Raw genomic sequence first — 21,600 nt, 5'->3', positions numbered from 1 at the left:
CCCGGTCAATGCTCTATCCACTGTGCCACCACCAGCCGCAAGATACATTTTTTAAAAGCAGTATTGTGTTAGAGACTTTGGGTCAAGATGGTGGCATACATAAATGTGTTACTTGCCTCCTCCCACAGCCACGTCAAAACTACAACTAAACTACAGAACCATCATTCAAAACTGCCTGAAATCTGGATGAATAGAAGTTTACAGATAGGGATTTAAAGAAAAAGCCACATGGAGATTGATAGGAAGGCCAGAGATTTAGGACGGACTGGTCCCATATCCACGTGTGGCAGATAAAAATTGGGAGGGATATTTCGGCTGTGGAGGTCCCACCGGAGGAGTGAGGGGTCCCAGCCCCACAGCAGGCCCCCCAGTCCAGGGTTTCAGTGCCAGGAGGAGAAGCCCCCATAAGTTCTGGCTGTAAAAGCCAGTGAGGATTGAGGCTGAGGGGGACAGAGGGCTGCTGGAGTCCCAGGAAGTTCCTGTTGAAGGGCCCACGCACAGACTAAGTCAAATTCCCTCCCTTTGGGCCAGCAGTTTGACAGGCATTAGAGACATGCAGAGAGGAAATGGATTGTCCAGCACCAAGGCAAGTGCTGGAGTGGCATTTTTCTCCCAGACACAGTGCTGGCAGAAGCCATTGTTCCTTTGATGAGCCTTCTCCCCACAGAGCTGGCAGGCAGGCCCCTACCTGAGACTCCCATCAACCTGGATCACAGTTTGCCCCACCCTGGTGGTTTCCTGAAGTCCTACCCACCCCACCTGCAGGCCCACTTAAGGGTTGCCAGTGCCTTTTCCACATGATGGCCTGTCTTGGCTCATGCTTCAGATTTTCCTAAAAGCTCTCAAACAAGCATCTGGCCTCAGCATGCCAACAGAAGTGGCCCCAGGCCTAGCACTAGCAGAAGCCAGGCATGGTTCACTGCTTGGCCTCTGCTGGGCACCTCCAAACCCAGCACAAGTAGCAGCCACCTGCAGATTACTTTCTAGCTCATGCTGGGTGGCCCCGGGCAGAACACAGGCAAGCACACCAGTGGACAGCTTCCGTTCATGTTGAAGCACTGCTACCCAACCACCTCCACCAGTAACAGACTCAAAGGGTGAGCTCAGGGGGCACCAGAACCCTGCTGAGGTAAGTCCTGCTCTGTGAGGTGGGCACCTGCACAGCTGATCCTCCACAGTGGTTGGAGGTTGGTGGTCACATCCAACCCTTCCATCTGATTGGCCTAGGGGTAAATTCCTCCCATTGATGTACCAATACCAATCAAGGCTCAACTACAACAGAAGGATGTACACAACCAACATGAGGTGGGGGTGGGGCATACCTCAAGTGCCCAGCTTGGATGATCAGGGCGGCTGTGCCACTGGACCTTACAGAACAGCTACTACATAGGATCACTCTACCAAGCCTGGGAGACATAGCACCTCTACCTAATACACAGAAACAACACAAGGAGGCAATAAAATGAGGAGACAAAGAAACATCCCAAATGAAAGAACAGAACAATACTCCAGGAAAAGAACAAAACAAAAGAGACAAACAAGCTACTAAATGCAGAGTTCAGAATACTGATTATAAAAATGCTCAATGAACTTAGTGAGAACCTCAACAGCATAAAAAGGGACCAGTCAGAAATGAAGGATGCACTAATTGAAATGAAGAATAATTTATAGGGAATCAACAGTAGAATAAAGATACCTGAGGCCATGGCTGGTTGGCTCAGCGGCAGAGCGTCGGCCTGGCGTGTGGGAGTCTCGGGTTCGATTCCCAGCCAGGGCACACAGGAGAAGCGCCCATCTGCTTCTCCACCCCTCCCCTCTCCTTCCTCTCTGTCTCTCTCTTCACCTCCTGCAGCCAAGGCTCCATTGGAGCAAAGTTGGCCCAGGTGCTGAGGATGGCTCTGTGGCCTCTGCCTCAGGCACTAGAGTGGCTCTGGATGCAACAGAGCAATGCCCCAGATGGGCAGAGCATTGCCCCCTGATGGGCATGCGGGTGGATCCTGGTTGGGCGTGTGCGGGAGTCTGACTGCCTCCCTTTTTCCAGCTTCAGAAAAAAGAAAAAAAAAAAAAAAAGAAACTTGAGAATCAAATCAGTGATTTGGAATAGGAAGCAAAAAACACCCAATCAGAACAGCCAAAATAAACAACGAATCCAAAAAAATGAAGATAGTGTAAGGATCCTGTCTCTGAGACTTCAAGTGTACCAACATTCATGTTGCGAGGGTGCTGGAAAGAGAAGAGAGAGAGCAACAAGTTGAAAACTTATTTGAAAAAATAACGACAGAAAACTTTCTTAACTTGATAAAGGAAACAGACATACCAGTCCAGTAAGTGCAGAAAGTCCCAAACCCAAAGAGGCCCACACCAAGACATCATAATTAAAATGCCAAAGATTAAGAACAAAGAGACAATCTTAAAAGAGAAAAGCAGCAAGAGAAAAGCCATTAATTACCTATAAGACTGTCAGTTGATATCTCAAAAGAAACCTTACAGGCCAGAAGTGATTGGCAAGAAATATTCAAAGTGATAAAAAAAAAAAAAAAAAAGCAAGGAGCAACAACCAGGACTACTCTACCCAAAGAAGATATCATTGGGAATCCAAGGACAGATAAAGAGCTTCCCAGACAAGAAAAGGCTAAGCCTGACCTGTGGTGGTACAGTGGATAGAGCACCAACCTGGAATACTGAGGTCACCAGTTTGAAACCCTGGGCTTGCCTGGTTAAGGCACGTATGACAACCAACCAATGAACAGCTAGAGTGAAACAACTACTTCTTATTCCCCACCCCCTCTCTCTGTAAAATCAATAAATAAAATTTAAAAAAAAGGTGTTCATCACCACCAAACCAGTATTATATGAAATGTTAAAGAGTCTTCTTAAAAAGAAGAAAAAAAGCCTGATAAGGCAGTGGCACAGTGGATAGAGCAATGGCCTGGAAGGCTGAGGACTCAGGTTTAAAACCCCAAGGTCGTCAGCTTGAGCACAGGCTCACCAGCTTGAGTGCACGGTCACGGTCACTGGCTTGAGTGTGGGATCATAGATATGACCCTATGGTCACTTGCTTGAGCCTAAGGTCATTGGCTTGAGCAAGGGGTCACTGGGTTGGCTGGAGCCCTGTGGGTCAAGGTACATATGAGAAAGCAATCGATAAACTACTAAGGCATCGCAAGGAAAAATTGATGCTTCTCATCTCTCTCCTTTCCTGTCTGTCCATCTCTCTCTGTCTCTCTTTCTCTCACTTAAAAAAAGAGAAGAAAATAAAGATATTAAATATGAACAATAAAATGGCAATAAATACATATTCATCAACAATAGATTCTAAAAGAAAAACAAAATAAATGAACAAGCAGAAGAGAAACAGACTCATAGATACAGAGAACATTTTGACGATTACCAAATGGGAGGGGAAATTGGGTGAAAAAAATGAAAGGATTAAGAAGCACAAGTTGCCAGGCAGTGGCACAGTGGATAGAGCGTCAGACTGGGATGTGGAGGACCTCGGGGTCTCGAGACCCCGAGTTCGCCAGCTTGAGTATGGGCTCATCTGGTTTGAGCAAGGCCACCAGCTAGAGCCCAAGGTTGCTGTCTCGAGCAAGGGGTTCCTCGGTCTGCTGAAGGCCCATGGTCAAGGCACATAAAAGAAAGCAATGAACAACTAAGGTGTCGCAACGAAAAACTGATGATTGATGCTTCTCATCTCTCTCCATTCCTGTCTGTCTGTCCCTATCTATCTCTCTCTCTCTCTCTCTCTCTCTCTCTCTCTCTCTCTGACCCTGTAAAAAAAAAAAAAAAAGGCAGCACAAGCTGGCCCTGGCTGGATAGCTCAAATGGTTGGAACATTGCCCCGATACACAGAGGTTGTCGGTTCAGTCTTCAGTCAGGGCAAATACAGGAACAGATCCATGTTTCTGTCTCTCTCTCACTCTCTCTCTACTTTCCCCTCTCTCTAAAATCAATAAATTAAAATTTTAAAAATATTTTTTAGAAAAGAAATACAAATTGGTTGTTACAGAATAGTCATGGGGATGCACAGCATAGGGAGTATAGTCAATAATATATTCTAATAACTATGTATAATGCCAGGTGGCTGCAAAGTTTATTGGTTTGATCACTTGCTTATGTAATATCTAATCATTTAATCTAATATAATAATGTATGTAATTAAAAAATTAAAAATTATTTAAAATAAAAGCAGTATTGTGTTCAAACACATGGGTTTTTAGAAACAGACCTGTACCCAAATCCTGGCTCTACCATTTATACATATGTGACTTCAGGAAAGTCACTTAATTATTCTCATCTGTAAAAATGGACATATTACCACCTATACTTAGGGTAATTGTGAGGATTAAAGAAGATAATGTACTAAGTTGAACTATATGAAATTGCCAATATTCAATCTCATTTTGATGTACAAACATGTTTTTTGTATGGTTCAACTCAATACATAAAACATGGTATCTGTCATATTACATGGTCAATAAATGGTAGCTATTTAAATTATTATGAAAGCAGGATAACAGAAATGAATGGCATTCTTACTGAAACCCCAAAACTTAGAAGAAATAAGCAGAAATAATATCCTGAAGATAAACTTTGAGCCATTTTAGAAAAGCAGTAGAGGCTTCAAGTATTGGGTTGGGGAATAAGTTCGTAGCGTTTTTACCAAAGACTTTTATTTAAACAAAAAACAATAATTATATCAATAGGTTAGTCAATTATATATTCGCCGTTGCTGTTTACAACCTCTTCCTACCTCTCGACCAATTTGTTGATACCGTTCCGCCAAAAATCGCCTGGTCTGGTGTCAAAGAAGTTGTTGAGCCAGTTTTTAAGGACCTCTTTGTTATCGAAGGTAACGCCCTTCAGATGGTTTGACAGGGAGCGGAAAAGATGGTAATCGGTCGGGGCAAGGTCCGGAGAATATGGCGGCTGCTGAAGGACCTCCCATTCGAGCTCTTGGGGTGTGGCTTTGATAACTTGTGCAACATGGGGCCTGGCGTTGTCGTGAAGGAGTATGGTTTGACCATGTTGATCAGGTCTTTTCAGTCGAATAGCCTCATTCACGCGGTGTAGCTGGGCAATGTAGAGCTCCTTGTTGACCGTGGCATTCTTTTCGAGCATTTCCCAGTTCTTCATCGAATTCAGAAGGCCTTCCGCTGCGGCACGTGTCATCGCCGTCAAAGTCGCCATTTTTGAACTTTGCAAACCATTTTCGTGCTGTAGACTCTCCTATTACACCTTCTCCATACACTTCGCAAATGTTCCGGGCTGCTTCGGCAGCTTTTTGACCTCGATGAAAAGCAAAGAGCAGGTGTCGAAAATGTTTACTTTTGCCTCCTGGGTATTCCATTTCTAAGTCTCAAAACTAACAAAAAATTAAATAACTCAAAAATACAATTAACAGTTTTGTAGAGCAGAAAGAGTTTTATCGAATGAATACTTACCCTTTGCCAAACAGCAAACAAATCGTTGTAAAATAAAAGAAAATATAAAAACGCTACAAACTTATTCCCCAACCCAATATATAATAAAGGTAGAGGAGTTATTTATATTTAATGCTTTTAACCATAAAAAATATACACTGAAGAATTTACTGGCAAAATATGATGTCTAGAATTCGTTTTAAAATACTACAGCTCTCCTTGAAAGGGATAGGAAAGATGAAAAAAAGACTGGCAAAATGTTGATAATTTTCATTATACTTTTCTACTTTTAAGCATGTTTGAGATTTTCCATAGTAAAAAGTAAAAATCTAGCCTGACCTGTGGTGGCGCAGTGGATAAAGCGTCGACCTGGAAATGCTGAGGTCGCCGGTTCGAAACCCTGGGCTTGCCTGGTCAAGGCACATATGAGAGTTGATGCTTCCAGCTCCTCCCCCCCCTTCTCTCTCTCTGTCTATCCTCTTTCTCTCTCTCTCTCTCTCTCTCTCTCTCTCTCTCTCTCTCTCCCTCCCTCCTCTAAAATGAATAAATAAATAAATAAATAAAGTAAAAATCCAACTTCCTGTCCTGGTTCTGATTTTCTCCTTGACTAAGTAACATTCTGATTACAGTGACTTCTCATGTAGATTTGTCTTGTTTGTTTAGGTGAGAGGAGGGGAGATAATGAGGCAGACTCCTGCATGTGCCCTGACCAGGATCCACCCAGCAACCCCATCTGGAACTGATGTTCCAGTACCAGCTATTTTTAGCACCTGAGGCTGACATGCTTGGACCAATCAAGCTATCCTCAGCACCCAGGGAAATGTTTGAACCAATAGAGGCACTGGCTGTGGGAGGGGAAGGCAGAGATAAGGGGAGAGGGAGGAGGGAAGAAGCAGATGGTTGCTTCCTGTGTGCCCTAAACGGAAATTGAACCTGGAATGTCCATAGGCTGGGTGGACACTCTATCCACTGAGCCACTGGCCAGGGCCTAGATTTGTCAATTAGTGGAGAATGCACTAATGAGCAAATACGAGTACTTGCCTATTTGTTAAATTTCTCATTGCTGAATAATAATAAATCAGTAAATGTTCATTTCAGTTTGACTTAAGGTTTGGACACAGCTGATTGCTGAGACTGAAACCTTGTCTTCCCAGAGTGGATGTACTTGCTTCCAATAGTTTTGCATTCACTGGTTTAGCAGCATGCCTTGCTTTTCTACTTGAACTGCAACACTAGTGGACTGTGATTTCCTAACTGATGAGCTGTGGAATCAGAACAGGGGAAGATCCATCTCCCCTTTCCTACCCATTTATTTGTAATAATAAAACAATAGTCAACATATACTGAGTGCTTACTAAGCACTTCACAATATTATTTCATTTAATTTTTATGATGACCCTACTATCCTATATTTACAGATGAGAACACTAAGACCCAGGGGACTTGCCTAAAGAGCCAGATGCAGCATAGGAGTTTGAATTTTTTTTAAGTGAGATGAAGGGAGGTAGAAAAACAGACTCCCACATGCACTCTGACCAGGATTCACCCAGCAACCCCTGTCTGGGGACAATGTTCGAGTACCAAGCTATTTTTAGCACCTGAGGCTAACACATTCAGACCAACCAAGCTATATCCTCAGCATCTGGGGCTATGCTTGAACCAATTGAGCCACTGGTTGAGGGAGAGTAATAGAAAGAGAGGGGAAGGAGATGGAGGGGAAGAGAAGCACATGGTCGCTTCTCATGTTTGCCCTTACTGGGGATTGAACCTGGGACATCCACATACCAGGCTGATGTTCTGTCCACTGAGCAAACCGGCCAGGGCAGCATTGGATTTTAAAGCCCTATTTCTTAGGTACTATGACACCTTAATTTGGACATGTCAGAAGTCTAATTAGGCAATGTCAGAAGTCTAATTATTTTGTAAATTGTGTACATGAGTATCTCTGAACTGTCTCTAGGCTCCAAAGCAGCATAGCATATCACGGACTTGGCAAGTAAACACGTCCCTCGCAAAATGCACCAAGATAGCATATACTGGAGAATGGAAGAGTTCATGGAAATTCAGTTGTTATTTTGTAATGAGTACTGGGGGAGGGGACAAAGCAGCACACCCTCTTTGACCTATATGTTTAGAGATTGTCTTTTAAGTCTTGGGTTCTATTTATGGTAAGATTTGATACCTAGAGAAGCTTCAGGCAGTCCTCTTCACACAGCTCTAATATCAAAAGCAGTTTAAGCTTAAAAATTTTAGTAATTATAAGTTTGTATGGAAAAACACAGTTTTTATATGTTATGAGGAGCCCTTAAAATTAGAAGTCAATTGACTAAACTGTGATATAAAATGTGTACTAATGGAATGGATGTATTAATATGTAATAACTTCTAAATAAAGATTTAAAAAGTCATCTTGTGCCCTGGCCAGGCAGCTCAGTTGGATAAAGCAACATCCCGATATGCCAAGGTTGAAGGTTCAATCCCTGGTCTGGGCACATACAAGAATGCACCAATGGCCTGACCGGTGGTGGCTCAGTGGATGGAGTGTCAACGTGACATGCTGAAGTCCCAGGTTTAAAACCCTGAGGCTGCCAGCTTGAGCCCAAAGGTCACTGGCTTGAGCAAGGGGTCACTGGCTCGGCTTGAGCCCCCCAGTCAAGGCACATATGAGAAGCAATCAATGAACAACTGAAGTGCCACAGCTCTGAGTTGATGCTTCTCATCTCTCCAACTACCCGTCTCTCTGACTCTCTGTCTCTCTCTCTCTTGCAAAAAAAAAAAAAAGAATCAAGCAATGAATGCTTAAGTAAAACAAATTGATCTCTCTCTTTCTCTGTCTTTCCCTTTCTCTCTAAAATAAAAAAATATATATTTTAAAAAGTCATGATGTGGCCCTGGCCAGTTTGCTCAGTGGTAGTGTCAGCCTGGTGTGTGGATATCCCTAGTTCAATTCCCAATTAGGGCAACAAGAGAAGCAACCATCTGCTTCTCCACCCCTTCCCCCTTCTCTGTCTCTCTCTTCTCCTCCCGCAGCCATGGCTCAAATGGTTCAAATGGCTTGAGCACATCGGCCCCAGGCACAGAGGATGGCTCCGTGGAGCCTCCGCCTCAGGCGCTAAAAATAGCTCCATTACGAGCACAGGCAGATGGGCAGAGCATTGGTCCCTGATGGGGGTTGCCAGGTAGATCCCGATCAGGGCACATGCAGGAGTCTGTCTTTCTATCTCTCCTCCTCTCACTTGGAAAAAGAAGAAAATAAAAGTCATCACGCTAGGATGGAGTTAAAGAGAACAACTTCTGGTTTTATTGTGAGAATTTTCTTCATCTTACCTTTTAAAGAATTTATATTGCATTTTCTGATAAACAAATTCTGTCCAGTCTGATATTCGTTGCTCAAAGTTAGGAGAAGCCATACTTATCTGGAGATCTGAGAGTTAAATGCGTATCTTATACTATAATTTAATTTTAAAGTAAAAAAATGAAATCATACAAAAAATAAAATGAGAAGCAAACCTTTCAAAACCCAAAATTTGCATTCTAAACTTCAATTTTGGAAACATGTCTAGAAATTTGGAAGAAAAGCTAACATATTTAAATTACAAAAGTTAATGCTAAACAAATTCTTAGACCTTTTTCATATCTGCACTACAGTTCCTATTATAGTATTTGAAGCTGTAATCATGCACGGAGCTGTCCAGGGCCTTCAAGTAATTGTGTTACTTTTATTTGTGTCCTAAAGATTTTTTTTTAAATAAAGGAGCATCAAATAAATGGAAAAGTTCTGTTTTCTGGTCCCACCAGCACGGGAGGTGAAGTCAACACGTGGTTAACGAAACTTTTCCCCTCGTTTACACACGTTCACTTGGATCAGTGGGGGGGGGAGAGAGAGATGGGGCGCTGGCTTTCAGCCAAGGGGTGGGTGGGGCAGCAAATCTGACTGTAGGGAAGATTAATGGGCACAATGGGAGTTCCAAAAGTCTTGAAGGTAATTCTGATTTAGGAATACAAGAAGACTAACCGCTGTTAAGGAATTTAACATTCAGATTTTACTTTCAGGAGTTAGAGTAACTTAAGTTGGTGTAAACTGTGAACTCCGGTTTATTCGGAATAGCTGACATTTACTGCCTGTGTATGATGCAGCAGGCACTGTGCTGAGCGGCTAAGATGCTAAACCTTTAACTCTCAGCTACAACCTTGTCAAGTAGTTTTAGAAGCCTAACCTTAGTTAACTGCTCAAGGTCATGTAACTAGTAAGTTGTGGATGCCACAGTATAACAGGCCTGTATTTGAAACCAACACACTACACTTTTCTAAGACACTTGGATCTGAAATGCGGGTTTTTGTTTATTTTTTTCCCCTTCACAAAGAGATTCTACCGGAATCTGAGTTACAGCTGGCATTTAGAAGGTTGGGGGGAAGTGGAACAACTTGTAAATTTATCTCAAGAGAGTGAAAATGTGCTGTCCCAACTTTTCTGTTGTAAATTGACAATCTCACTTGTAACTTATGATTTTTTTTTCTTAAGATTTAGGAGTACTGCCTGTCCTGTAGTGGCGCAGTAGATAGAGGGTCGACCTAGAATGCTGAGGTCGCTGGTTCGAAATCCTGGGCTTCCCAGGTCAAAGCACATAGGAGAAACAATCAATGAACAACTAAAGTGAAGTAACTATGAGTTAATGCTTGTCATCTCTCTCCTCCTTCTTTCTCTCTCCCTTCCTTTCTCTCTCTCTCTCTCAAAATCAATAAATAAAATATTTTAAAAAATATTTAGGAGTATTTAAATTATGCTCTATTGTCCAAGACTTAGACACTTTTGGAGATAAAGTTACTTGAAACCTCAGACTACACCTCTTTTTTTATATTTGTTTCTTAACCAGGAGTCCAAGAAACACTCAATATTATCTACACAAAACCTTGTATTTATATTTTTCTTCTGGAGGGAGATTCCACAGCTTTTACCATATTTTCAAAATTGTCATACATCCCAAACTAGATAAGATTCATTATTTTAACCACTGTTTGCTAGAGTGAAAGTTGTTTGATAGAGCAGAACAAAGGCAAAAGGCTGAAAATTCTTTATTGATAAGGAATCAATTGGTTTGGAATTGGAATATTGACACCTATGAATTTTTGCAGTATTGGAGAAACTGCATCAAGTTGTCTATTTCAGGGATTGGGGAAGAAGGCGGCAGGCCTCCCTATCACTTGGGAGGCTTTAAAAAAATCCTCCTCCCAGACTCGGATGAGTTCCTCATCACATCTACAAGGTACACCATTGGGAATCTAGAACCTCTATTTGGTGGGAAGACACAAAGCAACAAATGAAAGGATTGGCTTAAACTCTTGCCTTCATGATCACAATATGCACACTGTGCTGACGCTTTAAAGATAAAGCAGGATGGGCCTGACCTGTGGTGGTACAGTGGGATAAAGCGTCGACCTGGAACACTGAGGTCGCCGGTTCGAAACCTTGGGCTTGCCTGGTCAAGGTACATATGGGAGTTGATGCTTCCTGCTCCTCCCCCTTCTCTCTCTCTCTGTCTCTCTCTCTCACTCCTCTCTCTCTAAAAAATCAATTAAAAAAAAAGATAAAGCAGGATGTCAAAATTTAGAATAAAGAAATTTAGGAAGTGAATTGTCTAAAATAAACAACCTCTAATACACTTACTGAGATACTTTCTTCTGCTATATTTACACAGTTGATAAAAGTGAAGCAAAATATATCTAGCGCCCTAGCAATCTTCATTTCTCATTTATAAATTCGTTTTCCTTCCTATTTAACCATCCTTCTAGTTCTGAGCACTTATTTGCTTTCAGTTTTTAGATGTGATTTACCTTCCACCTACTAAAATGTAATTTAATTTTGCTTATTCTATTATTAGACCACTGCTTACATATAGTATTATAGATAACTGAGTCAAATTTTTGGTTGATAAAAAGTTTTACTTGGACTATTTTAAGTGAGAGAGAAACATGAGATATTAGCATACATTTTTATTTTATTGTAAATCAGGATGAAGGACATTAAAAAAAAGTCGAAAACTTGTAATATGGAGTTGTTTGAAAAAACCGGATTCGAAGTTCCCAAAGTTTGGAGAATTCAAACCTACGTAGGCAAAATTTAAAAGAAATGATTTTGAAAGTCTTACACCTATTTAAACCAATTTGCAGAACTTATAATTTGTATATAATTTAAATTGTCACAGTTTATGCATATTTATAAATAGGTGAGATATATAATATTAAAAGTAATACTTTGAAAATCCTTGAATCGTTATTATGAACCAAAAAGCCAAGGATAAATTTGCAGTATTACATACCTGATAATTAAAATATTGTAATTCTATATTTCTTCTAAAGGACTTACATTTACCAAAGGATTATTAATACTGTTGCTATTATTACTTTAATGACTATCTGCATCAGAATTACAGATGTGCATATTAAAAACACACATTCCAAGCCCAAGAATTTAAATTTGCTTTTTGTAATTAAGTGAGAGGCAGGGAGGCAGAGACAGACTCTCACATGCACCCTGACCAGGATCCACCCAGCGAATTAAAATTTTTAATAGGCAAACTATTGCTTCCATTTTGATATACATTTGTTTGAAGAACAGCTGAGGATAACATTAATTTGGAAACATTGCTTGATTAGTTTCCCAGACTTCTCAGATAAGAATCACTTGGATCATCTGTAAAACAGACCATCATTCTTCTTTTTTTTTTTCCCCATCAGTCTTCTTGCCTAGATGTTCTGACTCAAGAGGCCTGAACTGAACTAGGAAGCAGTATTTTTAACAAGCACACCAGTTGTCTTCCAAGTTGGACAAAAAACAAGTTAGGGTATTATATTTAGGCAAATATTGTACTGTAATGCCTAAGACCCTGCAAAAGAAGCTTTGACTAGCAGCAGAAAAGAAGTGGCTATTTTTACACCGATATGGAAAAAGCTAACATTTTGGAAACACAAACCTGAGGTTACCTTCTCAAGCGCCTCCGCACTCCCTATGAAAAGTTTCCCACTGCTTTTAGGATAAAAACTCCTCATTAGAGTCTACAGCACCCAAAAACAAGGTTTGCCCCCTTCCTGCTGCTTACATATGTCCAATACCCATCTTTCTGGCCATAATTTAAAGGTGGTCCTCTAGTCCGAGGCTGATCCCTCCATCCTTTGTGCCCCTGAACAAGTTCTCTCATCTGGAAAATGGGATTAATAATACCTCAGGAGGTTTGGAATTAAAGAAGGTCAGGTAGAAAGAGCTCTCCACAGAGGCTGGCACAGTGAGTGCTAGCTCTTACTTAATCAAATCACACTGTTTCTACTTCCTCACATTCAATTCTTCCACCCACTTGCCATCTGGTTTCTGCACCCACCATTCCACAGCAACTGCTTTCATTAGGCTCAGTAACTGCCAAGGCCAAGTGACAAATGTCAGTTCTTAACTGACTGACCTTTCTGCAGGTGCTGGCCCTCGCTGACCACATCGCCTGTGGAATTCTCCTCTGGCGTCCCTAACCACAGTGTATCCTGGCTTCCTCATACTTCTCTGACCAGTCTTTTCAAGTATCTTTTTGTGGTTATTTCATTGCTTATCTTTTAAAATTTCTAAAAAATGTTTTAACTGTATCAAAGTAATACATTTATATTTCTGTGCCAGTGACAGCCACTCCGCAAGGGCTTCCTGGTCTAATGCATTAGCACCCTCACCCTGAGCCCTCTTACAACAGTTTTGCTTCGCAGTACTTGTCACTCTTTTTTTAAAATTATTTATTTATTTACTTTTTTAGATTTTATTTATTCATTTTTATTAGAGAGAGAGGGGAGAGGGGGGGGAGAGAGAGAGAGAGAAGAGGGAGGAGCAGGAAGCATCAACTCCTATATGTGCCTTGACCAGGCAAGCCTAGGGTTTTGAACCGGCGACCTCAGCATTTCCAGGTCGACGCTTTATCCACTGCGCCACCACAGGTCAGGCCAGGTCACTCTTATTTACTTGTTTACTGTCCAGCTACTTCACTAAAATTCTAAGCTCTTTGAGGGAAGGGGTTGTTTTATTCACTGCTGTATACAGAGCACATAGAACAGTGCCTGGTACCCACTAGGTTCAATCAATATTTATTAATTGACCAAAATATCCCCCACATCGAATTTGTCACTTATAGAGTCTACCTCCTCAAGTCTCTCAAATCTCTGCCCACTGTTCTTCCCTCACAACCGACTCACATCTTGCCTAAATGACTGCTACACTATCTCCAGTCCTATGCTCTCACAATCTATATTCTAAACTGCTGCTAAGATCACCCAAGTCCTTCAACAGATCCGTCTAATCTTTGGGATTCTGGGCCCTGGCTGATTCTGCTTTCAGTTCTCACCAGCCCCCACCGCGTGCACCGTGCTCAAGCCATTGCTAACTATTCACATGCTCTTTTCTCTGCCTCCAATGATGCCCATTCTCTACCCCCAACTGCCTTCTTTGCCTGGCTAACTCATACTAGTCACCTCTGAGGCCTGTCTCCTGTGGTTCCGGACGTGGGAGTACACCCCGTCCCTCTGCACCTTAATAGGACACTGCATTTATCACTTCACTTAATGCCCTCGGGTGTGCGACTCATCCACCCCCAACACTACTCACAGAACCCAGCACAGTGCTTGGTATAGAATAGTCATGAAATGGTTATTGGAAGGAAATTCACCAATCTGTCTCTTTTATCCAGGTCTTCACCCCAAACTGCTTTATCTTTTCTGCTTCTACTCCCTGATAGCTGTGTTGCTAAGTGCCTTTGAAGAAAAATCACACAATAAAGTACATTGGTACCATTTGAAATTAATGGTCTCTAACCTCATTGGTACACTCAACACCCAGCAATCCTTTTATGAATCCTTAGTCAGCTCCAACTCCCATTTCCCTCAGTGACCATTAAAAAAAGGAAAAGACCTGGCCTGTGGTGGCACAGTGGATAAAGCATTGACTTGGAACGCTGAGGTCACCAGTTCGAAACCCTAGGCTTGCCTGGTCAAGGCACATATGGTAGTTGATGCATCCTGCTCCTCCCCTTTTCTCTCTCTCTCTCTCTCTTCTCTGTAATATGAAAAAATAAAATCTTTAAAAAAACCAGTTCAGTCCAAAAAAAGAAAACAAGTCAACAGAAGGGTTTTCAGTGAAAAGAACAAGCCTTTCCCCTACTCTATACCTCACAGGTGTTAAACAATGTGAAGTACATTTTGCTGAATCTTTTCTGTGAATATGCAAACATCAAGTTATATCTTCTTTGTCTCCCAAACAAATGAAATTAAACACTGTATACCATTCTATCACTTTTTTTTTCCAAGAGTATCTCTGAGGGTATAACACTAAGTGAAACAAGTCAGAAAGAGAAATACTGTAGGATTTTGCTAATATGAGGACTCTACAAAAATAAACAAACAAAAACAAATTCATAGATACAGAGAACAGATCGGCTGTGGGTACCAGAGGACAAGAGGGTTGGGGGGAGGGTAGGCAAAAGGGGTCAAGGGGATCAATTGCATGGAGATGGATAGTAACTACTTTTGGGGGTAAGCCTGCTGTAAAGTATATGGGTGTTGAATTATAATGTTGTACATCTGAAACTATATATTAAAAATAATGTATTTCCATATTAGCACATAGAGATATTCCTCATTGTTTTTTAACAGATGTGCATTTTTACTGAATGGATGTACCATAATTAAACACCTCTGCTACTGGCAGACATTTAGCTTGTTTCCAGTTTTTACTTGTCCCCCTAAGGAGGTCAACACTTACTCAAGCTCCCATCCCATTTTCACGTTTCTCACAAGGATAATCTCACCTATTTCACACAGGAACCTGTAGCTATGGAGTATGACTTCTTATCTCCCTTATCTACACTGATCTCACTGATTCTGTAACTATCTCCATCCTTTTATCTCAGAGTCAAGATCTCCTACAGGAGGGAATGCTACCTGTGGTAACTGACATTCCTTCTTTTCAGAGGTCTTTCCCACAACTGTCCTCTTGCTTGTTTCTAATCTCTTCTTCCCTATTACTGTCTACCTCAAGCCTACGTAAGCAGGCCTATTTGCTCTCCCTTTCATTCCTCACACCCTCACTTCTTGGCAGCATAGTCCATGGTCACTATCATTACTAAGTCTTCTTCCATCTGTTCCTCACCCTGCTTGCTGCTGGCTGACTCCTATCTCACGCATCTAAAACCATTTTTGCTAGCAAAGGTCACCAGGGACTTCCCAGGTGCCCAAACCTAAGATTGTCTGTCTCTCAGGATGCATTCTACTTCCCCTCTCTGTGGTATATACGTTGTCATTTTTTTCCCCCTGCAAACTCCTTCCTTGGCTTGAAAAATACCATTCTTCAGGTTTTCCTTCTGTTTCTCACCCCCCCCCCCCCCCAACACTGGTCTTCACCAGGATTCTGTCCTCCTTGATTTGACTGCACATGCAGCCCGGGTGATCTCACCTACTCCCAAGGTTGCACAAATCCTTTGCTTTCTACCTATCATACTTTAAACTTACATGCTTCCAACTGAACTGAGCTGTTTTTCCTACCTCCCATCCTCAACCTGTTCAGAGAATGGCATCACCGTTAATCCAGTCAGTTAACTCAGAAACTTAGGTTCTATTTTCTTTCCGTTCTCCAATCAGTCACCACGATGCTCTTCTCCATCCCCTGCTGCCAATGCCCCAGCCAGGCTAAGTGCCCATTCTCTCCCCTCTGCCATCAGTTCCCCTGTCTCCAGTCCATCCCTTTTCCTACTGCTGCTGGAGTGTTCTCTCTCAGGTAAGCATTTGATCCTGGGCCTTGTAACCACTGTACCACATATGTTCTCAATATTCCACCCATCCAAAACTACATGTCCTGTGAACAGACCGGGCATTTCATGCCCCTAAGCATTGTTCCCTCTGCCTAGAACGTCCCCTCCCTTTCCTTCCCCTCTCACTGTCTGGAAAACTCCTTCCTACTCTGCATGATCTATTTCAAGGGTCTCCTCTTGAAGCCTTCCCCTTCTTACTTCATAAGCAGAGCTGGCGACTCCTTCCTTTCACCACAGATCTTGTAAACATGTATTGCAATGATCACTTATTCTGCTATTTATATTATCTACCTCTCATTCTGGACCTAAGTTCTCTGCAATCAGAAAACAGTATCTTACTTCAGCATCAGCATCTGACACACTGGCACACTGCTTGCTAAAAATATACTGCTCACAGGCCCTGGCCAGTTGGCTCAGCGGTAGAGCATCGGCCCGGCGTGCAGGAGTCACGGGTTCGATTCCCAGCCAGGGCACACAGGAGAGGTGCCCATTTGCTTCTCCACCCCTCCTCCTCTCCTTCCTGTCTCTCTCTTCCCCTCCCGCAGTGAGGCTCCATTGGAGCAAAGATGGCCCGGGTGCTTGGGATGGCTCTGGGGCCTCTGCCTCAGGCACTAGAATGGCTCTGGACGCAACAGAGCGATGTCCCAGAGGGGCAAAGCATCACCCCCTGGTGGGCATGCCAGGTGGATCCCGGTCGGGCACATGTGGGAGTCTGTCTGACTGCCTCCCCATTTCCAGCTTCGGAAAAATGAAAAAATAAATAAATAAATAAATAAATAAATAAATAAATAAATAAAAATATACTGCTCACAAAAATTAGGGGATAGCTGATTGCCTCATATTCATTTTAAAATATCCCAATTTTTGTGAGCAGTATAGGTGGCCTGAGCCTGACCGGTGTTGGCGCAGTGGATAGAGCACGGGAATGGGACGCTGCGGTCTCAGGTTCAAAACCCCAAGGTTGCTGGCTCGAGCACAGGCTCATCAGCTTGAGTGCAGGGTCACCGGCTTGAACATGGTATCATCAACATGATCCCATGGTCACTGGCTTAAGCCCAAGGTCGCTGGCTTGAGCAAGGGAACACTGGCTTGCTGGAGCACCCGGGTCAAGGCACATAATCAATGAACAACTAAGATGCCACAACTATGAGTTGATGTTTCTCATCAACTCTCTCCCTTTCCATCTCTCTCACTAAAAAACAAACAAAAAAAAACCAGGTGGTTTGATAAATGAATGAATGAATAAATGAATGAATGAATACCCTGTACCTAGCCACTCTCCCAAACCAAAATTCTAAAAGCCACCTTCCGTTCCTCGTCCTCTTCTACCCCCAAATGCCAACTGGTCATCAAGTTCTATTGATTCTAACCCAAAAGATCTCAGATTCATCCTACTCCTTCCATCTTAATGCCACAGCCCTAGTTTGGGCTCCATTACCTCTTCCTTGAACTAGATTTCCTCCCCTCCAAACCACTCTCCACACTATTGCTTGATAATTTAAAAACATTTTTATTACAAAAATAATACATACTTGCAAAAATTCAAACAATACAGAAATAAAAGCACATCGCACTTGTTATACATACAACCACAGAGCCCCTCACCTCCAATCCCGTTCCCCAGAGGTTATCACTGTGAACAATTTAGCATGTATCATTTTAGACCCTTTCCTTTGTACGCACAAGCATATATAAATATACACACAATTTTGTCTTTTACAAAAATGGGATCACAATTGTCATGATTCAATTTCTTTCTTCAGTTCAATATTCAGAAAATTTCTAAAACACAGTCCTGATTAAGCATCGCTCCACTAGAGCTCGTTTCCTATAATATAAAATTCACACTCATTAGCATCAAATTCAAAGCTCCTGACATGCTTCTTGCCCATCTTCCAGTCTCATCTCTAGCCAGTCCAGCATGAAAGGACTGGAAGCAAACCATCTTAAATCCTTTCTGGAACAAGGTAGGTACAAACAAACAAACAAACAAACAAACTAGGAACACACTCTGCCATTTCTAGATTCGGCCTTTTCACTTCACGTCACCTTCTGCCTGGACTTCCCCATCTGGTAAACTACTTCTTCAATAGTCGGCTAAAAATTACCTCTAGGAAGACTTCCCTGACTTTTGCAGACATGATCACTCCTCTCGCTTCCCCTACACTTTATATCTGGCTCTTTAATTGTGCTTATCTCACAGAACTATAATGCTTTATTAATATGTTTTGAATTTTACTCCCTCCCCCAACTTGAAGATGAGCTCTCTGGGTAAAAGGAATGTGTCTTATTTAGCTTTGCATCCCCAGGATCTGATAGAGTGCTTATGATGAAGCGGATGTTCAATGACAAATCTATTGAGAATTTTGTGATTCTAGAAACATGTACTGAGTACCTACTATGCACAGAACCATATCCTAAGCATGAAAAGAAACAGAAGACACAGTCTTTGCCCTAAGGAACTTACCATTTTCCTACCAATTCCCCTGGGGGTGGGGGGACAGAACACATTTACATGGCAACATATCTCTTCTGACGTGTAGGCTGTTTCCAAGATTTTTAATCATTTGCCTCAAACCCATTTAGGAACAAGGCATTGCACAATCAAATAAATAAAATAATGGGCAGTCTGTCCAATAGGTTTATCTATTCAGTGTGGCATAGACTCCGCCAGGAAGAACTCAGTTCCCTGTCCCACAGGGGGGCTGTTACCTGTCCCAGCCTGCTAGAAAACTGAGATAATACCGTGCTTGGAAACTGTCTAATACACCAAGAAGACATAGTTATCAGTCCGTTCATAATTTCTCCTCCTTCCCCAGGAAACATGATACCAAGAGCAATAATTGAAGTTAAAAACGGGCACTGGAGGAGGAGGAGATTGCTCCATTTTCATCAGTGGTAGGCAGGAGGGGGTTGCTTGATTTAAATTCAGAGGGTGACACTGCCCCAAGAAATACCAGGAGAGGAGATTCATTCATGATTAACTTATTGTAAAGGCTAAGGTATTAGTTTACTGATTTCAGGATCAGACACTGTACAAATATAAACAAAATCATCTAGGCTGGAAAACAGGGAAGGCTGACCAAGGAGGCCCAAAGGAAGCCTCATTCATCAGAGTCCAAGTCACTGTCCCCAGCAATGGAGTGGAAATCCTCACTGTCCTCCTCGTCCTCTGACAGGTGGACCTGGCTTAGTACGCTCGGCCCAGAGTGCTGCTCTTCCTCCTCATCTTCTTCCTCCTCTGATACCTCATACCCACCGATGCTGCTGAAGCTTGTGTCCTGGGTGTTCGACTTGGGATCAGGCTCCTCATAGCTCCCATAACTGAGAAGAGAAACATGTCATCTCTCAAGCCGGGCACCATCCTCTAGCTAACCAGTCCCGTCCTTGGTGTCACCAAGGGATCAGCCCATCTTACCTCCCCTGGACGCTAAAGTGACTGGTTCTGGACTGTTCTACAGGTTCCCGAGAGAAAAATGATCCTGTTCAAAAACATCGACTTGCCAACTGCACAAGAACCTAAGTAAAAGAAACTTCCCTATACCTGAGCAACACACTGCCACCTTATGTGACCATAAATGCTCTACTAGCCTCATAGTTTCATCGACCACTTCCGGCTCCATTCCTCTACATATCCAGTTAGTCAACAGTCCTAAAGTTTCTACCTCTTCAGTGTATCTTATTTTTATCCCTTCCTTTCCATCCCTACTCCATACCCCTTGACTTAGTCCTTTGTCATCTGTGCCTGCACCACTGAAATCAGTATTCATGACCCCAGCCTTGCTCTCCTCCAATTAATTCTTCACACTTCTGCCAGAGTGTGCTTTATTTTTTGTTTGTTTGTTTATTCTTAATTTTACTTTTTTAAAAAAAATCACACAAATAATGCACGTTCACTGGTTTTTAAAAATTAGAAGATACAACCAGAAAAAAAAAAAGAAGAAAAATCACCAACTCTATTATCCAGAGATAATCTTGGTATATGTATGACCTTCCAATTTTTTTTCTATGCACTTCACTTAGATGCTTAAACATTTTTTTTATTTACAAAAGTAGAATACTCTACATACTCTTTAGGAATCTGCTTTTTTCACTAATGATTATAATAAACATCTTTATAAACATACATCTATAGCATCATTTTAATAGCTGCACGGTCTTCCACTGTATGGCTGTCACAGGATTTATTTAACAGTCTCTAATACATTTAAGCTGTCACCAATTTTCCCACTGTTAGAAACAATGCTGTGATAAACATCCTTATACAAACATCCTGATGAAGGTGTTTTATTATTATTCCCATTGAATTTCCTAGACATGAAATTTGGGGGCCAAAGGGCACACAAATTTTTGTTCTGATTCAACACAATTTCCTTGTCAAACCAGCTCCCCTCACGCACTCCTACTGAAGTCCCAGAAAAATCCTGTGATCACCCATCATGGAACTTTTCAGGTTACACTGAAACCAGTCATCTGTTGACCTGCTTTAGGTTTCCAATTAGACTGAACTCCTTGGAGGAAGGGACCACATTGTAGTGACTTTTGTACTTATGATAAAAGCATTTGCTGACTTAATAAATAAAGACTCTACCTGCTTCCCATCTACCCCTGGCTAGATGTATCATGTTCCTTAAATCTAACATGTCTAAACATTTTCCTCCTTTCCCATCCTATCTAATGCCAGTTGTTCCTTTTTCCCATCTCAGTGACATTCCCATTCATTATATTCCTGATCTTCTTCAATCCAATCAATCGACCCTTTAAGTAGCTCTGGAATATGTCCCTTTCCCCCACCCAACAGATTTCAGTTGAGATCCTTATTGCTGTCCTAGTTACTTAATACACAAATTTGATGTTATTTCCTTTTCCTTACATGATTCCCATGAACCCAAATCCAAATGTCTTTAGCATGCCACTTAAGGTCTTCTATAATATAAAACGTTGCTACTATTGGAGCCACAACTCCCAACAACCGCCCTTCATTCTGGAACATACTTTGTTATAGTTCTGTGACTTTGAATATACTATTATTCTATCTCCAAGGATCTCCTTACTTGCTGTCTGTTATCTACTTAGTAGACTCCTAGTTATCCTGTAAGGCCCAGTTCAAATGTCCCCTCTTGTGTGAAACCCCCCCGAGTGCTCCCAAGCAGGGTGACACTCCTTTCTCAGTTGTGACTCGGCACTTTGTACTTAACTTACACTATAGCTTAACACATTGTATTTGCGATCTGTAATACTTTTGTCTGTATCAGTCTCATCCATGAGACTGTGGGCTCCTCAAGGGCAGGATGTGTCTTGTTCCTCTGTGTGTCCCCAAGGGCCTAACACAGTGCCTGGCCCTCACAGGCA

General features: G+C 42.0%; 1 protein-coding gene across 6 annotated transcripts in view; it reads right to left on the bottom strand.

Moving 5' to 3' along the window:
- Nucleotides 1–4,220: 4,220 nt before the first annotated feature.
- TAF1 (TATA-box binding protein associated factor 1) overlaps nucleotides 4,221–21,600 on the bottom strand; it is an 83,623-nt gene continuing 66,243 nt past the window's right edge. For 5 of the 6 annotated variants that reach the window (XM_066250584.1, XM_066250589.1, XM_066250586.1 and 2 more), the window contains one exon: nucleotides 18,392–19,572. In XM_066250584.1, the coding sequence (XP_066106681.1) occupies nucleotides 19,353–19,572 (220 nt within the window). In that variant the 3' untranslated portion in view covers nucleotides 18,392–19,352. Of the gene's footprint in view, nucleotides 5,290–18,391; nucleotides 19,573–21,600 lie in introns of those variants that run through there. The other variant, XM_066250588.1, reaches the window with a different exon arrangement.

The sequence above is a fragment of the Saccopteryx bilineata genome, chromosome X, assembly GCF_036850765.1.
Source record: "Saccopteryx bilineata isolate mSacBil1 chromosome X, mSacBil1_pri_phased_curated, whole genome shotgun sequence".
NCBI lineage: Eukaryota > Metazoa > Chordata > Mammalia > Chiroptera > Emballonuridae > Saccopteryx > Saccopteryx bilineata.
Note: the sequence above shows the minus strand (reverse complement) of the source record. Positions and strands in the feature narration are given on the sequence as shown.